We start from the raw sequence: 8,105 nt of genomic DNA, 5'->3' as shown, positions 1-8,105 counted from the left end.
TTATAACTCAATCTCGCGGTGATGTTCGCCGTGGAAACCGTTGCTGTAATCGCCTGGAGATTGCATATTTTGAGTTAAAGACGGACAAAGGACCTCTCTCTCTCTCTCTCTCTCTCTGGCGCTTGACGACTACTACTCTTGTGACAATGTTTGAGTCAAAGGAAGCTCCTTTTTTTTTCTAATTAAACGGGGTTTTCAATAATTATTTTGAAATAGTTTTTTGCATTTTAACCCCTTCTTGTGTCCTCTCCTTTGCTTTCAAATTAAGGGTCTAAATATAATGTAACTTAAAAAACAAATCTGTACCAGGCGAAAAAAGAACTTATCTTTCATGATTTTGGGAAACGACAGTGGCCTGCAGTGTTGGTGGCTTCATCCCATAGTGTTCCAACTTCGAACCATATAAAATAGATTTGCAGATTGACAATGTTATAGTCAATTGTTTCAGACTTATATAGCTACGGATAAGCTTTGTAGGATGTTTTAGTTCTTGGTTTCTTCTGCCCATATGACTATGTAAATTAACCAAAAAAAGAAACGATAAAAACTTGACTCAAGGGGCGAAGGCAGAACAACGAAGTGATCTCTTGTTCAGTAAACGCTACAAGCAAAACCAGAAACTGCTATTCAAGTTTGCTACAGCTCAAAAAGAAGCTAAAAGAGCTGGTGGGTGTTGAAAATGCTGACAAAACACACACTAAAGACAAGACATACAAAGAAATGCTTGATGTTTGGTTACTCATCGCCTTGCCCATCTTCTTTCACCAGTTTGATCATGTCGTCGATTCTCAGAATCGTTATGGCAGCCTCTGTTGCAAACTGGCACAAAAAAACAAAGCCCCTTTAAAATGCAAGACATCTTAATAAAATCTTATTTCATGTGAGGAACTAAGGTTAAATGATTCACCTGGATAATTTTAACTTTGCTCATCGCTGGTTCGATCACTCCAGCTTCCAAATTGTTACGGATGGTTCCGTTTACAAGGTCAAGTCCCATGCTGCATTTGCATTTTTATCCCAGTATTAAAGCCAATTAGAAAAAGAACATTTTCAAAGTGGTAAAGATACAAACAACAATTACTGCTTATTACCTTGAATAGTGCTTCTTATCAGCCTTGGTTTGTGCGGTGTGGTGGTAAGCTCTTAGTTTAGCTACCAACTCGGTTGCGTCCTTAGCAGCGTTTACTGCAAGCACCTGTTTCAAAGGGATAATAAGACCAGAAAAAGACAGGTTTCTATGTATTTGATGAAAAAGGATTGTAGGTCGCACCTTTGGTATAATCAACAGCGCATCTGCAAATTCAGCAATTGCCAATTGTTCGCGCGATCCCAAGGTTGTAGCAAGGTGTTCCAGATACACAGACAACGCTGATTCAACTGCACCTCCACCCGCAACCACCTGTTTGACAAGAAGAAAGAGTGTTGCGTAAAACAAGAAAATGTGACAAATCATTACAGGGAGCGTTTCTAACAGGCAGCAAAAGGATATTACCGTGTTGGACTCGAGGGTCCTCTTGACAATACATAAAGCATCGTGTAGTGCTCTCTCCATCTCATCAAGCATGTAGTCATTTGCACCTCTCAAGATCAAGGAGACCTAACAGACAAAAAGCTTATGACGTCATGACAAAGCTCTAAACTCCGACGCAATAAATAACTTTTGGGAATAAGTTGAAATAAAATATATAATTGATCTAAAACAGAGAGTAAATAACATACCGCACTGCTCGTTTTGGTTCCCTTTATCAATACAACATCATCATCTGCGATTCTCTCCTCCACAACTTCTTCTGCAGATCCCAGATGTGCTGGATCAAATGTTTCTTCGCCCTCCATGTCAGCAAAAGTGGTGACCTGAAAACAAAGAACAAGGATATTAGTTAAACTTTTTAAGTTGGTTATAATGCTTTCAATAATTGAAATAGCATAGCTGAGGACGTACGAGGGTTGCTCCTGTTGCCTTAGCAACATGTCGCACGTCATCTTTGCGGACACGCCTAACAGCAATAGCTCCTGCCTCTACAAAGTACTGAAATAAAAGCAAGCGAAATTAGAATCCAAGTTCAAAACTGAGTAGAGAGAAACTTATTGTTCTTCGATCTTACTTTAAGTGCCATGTCATCAATTCCCTTCGTGGTTAGAATAACATTGGCCCCAGCTTTAAGAAGTTTCTCTATCCGCTCTTTTGTCATGTCAGCTTCTCTGTGACACAAATATAAAGTAACAAATTAGAAAGTAATATAAGCAGTACAAGCGTACAAGAGAGCCAATAGGCTTAGGCTTTCTCTATCCCGTAAAACCCGCAAGGATCAAGAGAGCAAAGCGATTGCATTTGTAGAACAAAAAGGTAAGTACTCTGAATGTAAATAGATTCAGTGAAAATTACCTTTGACGGATTTTTTCCAATTCTCGTGGATCGTTAACAACAACTTGGACACCAAGCTGCATCTTTGTCTTCTGAAGATTGAAGTCGAGGCAAGCAATCTTCGCTGGAGACACCCGTAGTGGCATCCCCTGGGCAGCACGTCCAGTGTTGAGTGCATACCCATTCAACAAGTAGCTGTCTCTGGCACTTTGTCCATGAGCCTTCAGAATATTAATGCCCTGCAATGTAATAAAAAGCAGAAGTGTGTAAATATATCATCCAGATGCTATATTTACAACTTCGACAGAGGAGCATATACAGACCTTGATAGGGTATTTAATCTCCCCCCGCTGATTTGTCATTTTTACTGACAGAACGGCATCCACAACCTTAAAAATGTGATTATTAGAGTATTATTGCAATATCAATGGATCCCAGACCTTATTATGAAAAGCTAGAAAAGGGGTTCAGTAGATATAGGAATTACAGTAATAACAAAAATTTATAGCATTCATGGTTTATTTAACAAAAGCAAGCACTTTAGTTCCCCACGTTATTGAAAGAGAACTGGAAGCAATACCAAATTGGCAAAGAAGTCGCTGTCACCAGATATAAGTTTGGAGGACATGCTGGTTTTAGCGCAGTTTATCAATGGAACTTTCCCAAGCTTTTCAACCTACACAACACAATAGAAGTAGTAAATTGAAGGGGCAGAGACAGGAACTACAGAGAAATTATCCACCACAAACAGGACTAACCTTAGTAACCAACTTCTCTTCAATGTATTTGCAAGCCTCTCTCATAGCTAGCTGTCAACAGAAACACAGTTTATGAACACATTGAAACACTTAACTGTAATGCAGGTCACAACGTAAAAAAAAAAAGTCTTAGCCTACCCGGTATCCACTGATAATAGACGTGGGATGTATTTTGTTCCTCACCAAATCATTAGCCCTCTGCAAATACATGCGCAGGAACATTAATCATCAAGCAGATAGACATGTGACAAAATATTCACAACTCTTGAAAAATAAAAACAATCAAAATCACCTTAAGCAACTCAGCAGCAACAATAACAACAGATGTAGTCCCATCACCAACTTCTCTATCCTGGAGTTCAGCTAACTCGACCAGAACCTGTCAAGAGAAACCAAGACGAAGGTAACTAATAATTCACTGTAACACGCATAAAAACATACATTGATGATGATAAGTAATCAAATAATCACCTTAGCAGCAGGGTGTTCGACCTCCAACATCCTGAGAATAGTAGCACCGTCATTTGTGATGGTCACATCACCAATATCATCCACCAACATCTAAAGGAAAAAAAAAAACAAGATTTATTACAAAACCTAGAAACCAATAAATCAAATCGAATAAGAGTAACACACCTTGTCGAGTCCGACGGGACCAAGAGAGGTTTTAACAATATTTGAAACAGCTTGACAAGCCATCACTGCAAAACACAGAGTCAGCCAATACGAACGAGTTGCTTACAAGAAAAACGTCAAATTAAAAAGACTCTAGAGATCGAGCATTAAGTATGAGCCGAAATGGGAAGATGAAGATAAAGAAAGCGAAGAGTACCGTTCTGAGTACGAACATCTTGGCCTGATTGCCTTTCCCCGGAAATATCCGGATTTTGAGCCGAGATTGACATACCCGGAGGTTTATCGAGGGGAAAACTATAAATCAGAGATCTGAGCTTGCGAGAGAGGTGCAGTGAGAGTTTGTTCGCCTTCTTAAACAAACACTTACTGACGGGAAATGAACGGTGGTGATGAGACAGACACCGGCGGGTTTTTATTAAGTACTTTCAAGGTTATGTACGAGCGGGTATCCGGCGTCGTTTTATGATTTGGGCTGCGAGTCGTCATACCCTGAGGCCCATTTTCTTTCACAGCTAACGGGCTTTGCAGATTTGATATTTTTACAAGTCAAATCCCATGTCCTACGTTTGAACATGGAAGATATAGGTTTCGATTGGAGCGAGATTGCAACAGTAAACAAGGGTTTTTGATTGCTAATACTGGCTCGAATTGAGATTACAAAGTAGAAGAAACATGATCAATTGAATGCAGTGTGTCTCTTTCTTCTGAAGAAAATCATGGGTTCAAAGGTTTGTAGAGCTTCTCAACCATCTTCCTATACTCTGTACAGCAGCAAGACAGACCCTTTATTTTACTGAATTCAAGAAAAAAACATTGTGTAGTCTGATTACTATTATTGCAAATTTACCTTCTTGATTGCTCCAAAGCTGAGCTGCTTGATTGTTCAATGGTGAGCTGATATTCGGTTCTGATCAACCAAAACCAATAAACAAAACCCACAGAATATCAGATATTGGATATTAAAATATACACAAGAAAACTCATAGGAGGTGTTACCTCCGAGAAGGCTTTGAATCGAGAGTAATATCGTCCTCACATCGTAAGCCGATGACCATTTATCCTACAAAAGAATGTGAAAACAGATATATGTTAAAGTAGTACTGCTTCTCTGACAAATTGTAGCTTTGAAACTCCATGGGACTGTCTTGTATGTACCTGAAGAATGTCCAAGCAAATATTGCCATAGAGATCCACATTGGGATGGAAGCAGCAAGTCTCAAACTTAACTTTGGGAGGTTTGAAAGGATAATCGTTGGAGAAAGCGAGTGAGAGCCTGTACTCAGTTCCTTCAAAAACAGTATCTTTGCTCCCTGTGATTGTTCCTTTCCAGCAGAATATGTTGTCTTCCTCTGGGAAAGCAGATATCCCCGGATCACCTCCCATCTGATGTAAACATCAAACCAAGAGATCCATTGTATCATCAATAGGCTCAGTTTTAAACCTCTACATTAAAGAAAAGGGAACGAGAGATAGCGTACCATTAAGCCCATAAGTTCAGATTGCAGCCTGCGTATTAAAGAGGGAACAATGGAAATAATCATGAACAAAGAAAAGAAGAAGAAAAACATGAAACGAAGTTTCGGCCTTTGAGCAACAGTTCAATGCATCGTTTGTCTCAGAGGAATTCTAACAAACAGTTGGTAGACTAGACACAGAGAGAGAGAGAACAATAAGATTCACAAGGGAATCCACAATCAATTTCTGGGTCCATCGTCTCTTTAAACACAATCTAGAAGCATATGGAAGTGGATCCAAATGCTAATCTAATCTACCTGTAGAAAAATCAAACCGAGGCCATGATATTCAAATCGAGGAGGCTAAAGAAGATTAAAAGAACTTCCGTTTGTTATTACCAGATCGGAGAAAAGGGTAGAAGAGAAAGAACCTTTTGAGAACGGATTGGCTATCGACGGTTTTAGCCGGAGGAGCAGGTTGTTTCGATCCGGTGGCTGCCGGCGTTGTCTCCGCCGGAGTATTTCCTTGGTATCCATTTACGGCCGCCATCCCTCGAGAATCGGAGATTTATGAAGTTTAAATGCTTTCGATCGAGGAGAATTGATCAAAGGAGAAAAGAGACAAGGAGCGTGCTTCTTCCGGAAAGAGACGTGGTCTGGGTTATAAAACGTGTGCCACAGATGAAACGACGTCGCTGCGAACCCAATATGGAAAAAAACTCAAACGACGTCGTTTAGAAGAAAGCGGTTCTTTGCATTTGAAATGAATTTTAACCTTCTTATGCAACGGCTTACTTTTCTCCAATGATCACATTTGTTTACAAAAGACATAAAAGAAGAAACTTTTTTTTTTCTTTTTCAATGTATACGTAACGTCCCGGTTTTGTTTCTTGGTATATGGTAGTCTATGCTGAAATGTTTAAAAGAATTCATTTAATTATTTATGTTACCAAAGGTTCGGGCGCACAATAAGTAACAATTTTAAAGTTAAACATGTTTAAAATGTAGTAGTGTAAGGTAGGTAACTTATTGATTTGCCTAAAATACGGGGAATGTCACGTAGTGAATTGTCAAGATTACCATGTCCTCTATCTATAGTATATTTCCTTAACATGTCCCCTCAAGATGGGGGTACTTGAGTAACACCAATCTTGGACCTTGATGCTTGAAACATTGTTCTTGACAGTGGTTTGGTCAAGCCATCTGCTAACTAATCCTTAGTCGAAACGTGTGAAACACGAAGAGCTCCTGATTGTATCTGCCCCCTGACAAAGTGATAATCAATGGCGATATGTTTCATTCTTGTGTGAAACACAGGATTAGCACAAAGATACGTAGCCCCAATGTTATCACAGTATATAATCGGCATAGTCGGAATTGTAACTCCCATCTCTGTCAGTAAGGAACATACCCATCTCAGTTCTGAAGCAGTGTTTGCTACAGAGCGATATTCAGCTTCCGTGGACGAACGCACAACTCCTTTTTGCTTCTTTGATGTCCATGAAATCGGCTGAGAACCAAGATAGATTATATAGGCATTGGTGGAGACATAGTCATCCGAGTCGCCGGCCCAGTCAGCATCAGAATATGCATGAAGTGAAGAGGTATGTTGTTTGCGCAAGAAGATACCGTGAGATAAGGTTCCAGAGAGATAGCGCAAAACCCTCTTGACGGCTTGCCAATGCTCAGATGTAGGTCTATGCATAAACTGGGATAACCTGTTAACAGCATAAGAAATATCAGGCCGAGTTAGAGCCAAATACTGGAGACTCCCAACAAGCCATCGATATTCTCCTGGATCTGCAAGTGGTTCGCCAGAGTTGAGCAGTAGTTTCAGTGAAGTAGGAAGAGGAGTAGCCACTGGTTTCGTATAAAGCATGTTTGCTTTGGTGAGAAGATCTGTAACATACTTTCTTTGCATCAAGTGCATGCCTGCTGGAGCTCGTATCGTCTCAATACCAAGAAAGTAACTCAGATTTCCCATGTCCTTGATGGAGAAACGGTTAGCCAGATTATCAATGACTCGCTTTATGAGAGTATTATTGCTGCCAGTAACCATAATATTGTCAACATAAACCAACACGTAGACTAGATCTCGTCCTGATTTGTAGATGAAAAGCGAAGTATCAGACAAAGAGTTACTGAAGCCAGCTGAAAGGAGATAGGATCGCAGTTCAGAATACCAAGCCCGTGGAGCTTGTTTGAGACCATAGATCGCCTTTCGAAATTTGCAGACATGAGTAGGACGATCAGAATCTGTAAAACCTGGTGGCTATGACATGAAAACCTCTTCTTTGAGATGACCTTGAAGGAAAGCAGTGTTAACATCAATTTGCCTCACTGGCCAGTCTTTGTTAACCGCTAGGCCAAGAACAATTCTGATGGTTGTTGATTTAATTACAGGACCGAAAGTGTCCGTGTGTAATCGATGCCTTCCTGTTGATGAAATCCTTTTGCAACAATACGAGCCTTGTACTTGGCAATGCTTCCATCAGGGTTATACTTAATAGTAAAGACCCAACAACAACCGACGACATTCATACGTTTTGAGTAAGACACGAGATCCCACGTATGATTGTTGTTGGTGGAGTTGAATTCTGAACTCATAGCTTCGCGCCAATGTGCATGTTGCATCGCCTGTTGCCAAGTCGATGGTATCCAGTGTTGATCAGTTTGCAAGCTCGGTGTGAGGTTGTATCGTGTCACAAGTTTGCTGATATTATTTCTGGATCTCGTTGTCATCGAATGCTTGGGAGGAGCAGGTTGTGGCAAAGCTCCTGCGACAACAATAGAAGATTTTGTGATCGGCTGAACAGAGGACGGAACCGGCGTAACAGAACTAGGAGCATGTGTTCTGTCTGAGGCACTGGAGGTGGAGCCTGAGTTGTGTAA

At 40.4% G+C, this 8,105-nt stretch overlaps 2 protein-coding genes across 2 annotated transcripts; both read right to left on the bottom strand.

The window, feature by feature from the left end:
* Nucleotides 1-531: 531 nt before the first annotated feature.
* Nucleotides 532-4,171, bottom strand: LOC106315066 (T-complex protein 1 subunit alpha). The gene is made up of 17 exons (XM_013752841.1): nt 3,956-4,171; nt 3,760-3,824; nt 3,595-3,684; nt 3,416-3,502; nt 3,262-3,321; nt 3,124-3,174; nt 2,946-3,041; nt 2,689-2,754; nt 2,387-2,604; nt 2,106-2,202; nt 1,943-2,029; nt 1,720-1,854; nt 1,493-1,597; nt 1,271-1,399; nt 1,092-1,195; nt 908-998; nt 532-819 (listed from the first exon to the last, which is right to left on the bottom strand). Exons 1-17 carry the CDS (start codon nt 4,026-4,028, stop codon nt 736-738), a joined length of 1,638 nt encoding a protein of 545 aa, XP_013608295.1. The 5' UTR covers nt 4,029-4,171; the 3' UTR covers nt 532-735.
* Nucleotides 4,172-4,370: 199 nt separating this feature from the next.
* On the bottom strand, nt 4,371-5,858 carry LOC106315060 (ubiquitin-conjugating enzyme E2 19). The gene is made up of 6 exons (XM_013752835.1): nt 5,645-5,858; nt 5,238-5,265; nt 4,915-5,142; nt 4,756-4,819; nt 4,607-4,666; nt 4,371-4,520 (listed from the first exon to the last, which is right to left on the bottom strand). The coding sequence occupies exons 1-6, from the start codon at nt 5,761-5,763 to the stop codon at nt 4,474-4,476; spliced, it is 546 nt and encodes a 181-aa protein (XP_013608289.1). The 5' UTR covers nt 5,764-5,858; the 3' UTR covers nt 4,371-4,473.
* Nucleotides 5,859-8,105: the final 2,247 nt, after the last annotated feature.

This window comes from Brassica oleracea, chromosome C1 (genome assembly GCF_000695525.1).
Source record: "Brassica oleracea var. oleracea cultivar TO1000 chromosome C1, BOL, whole genome shotgun sequence".
NCBI lineage: Eukaryota > Viridiplantae > Streptophyta > Magnoliopsida > Brassicales > Brassicaceae > Brassica > Brassica oleracea.
The sequence above is the reverse complement of the archived record's forward strand: the minus strand, read 5'-3'. Positions and strand labels throughout refer to the sequence as shown.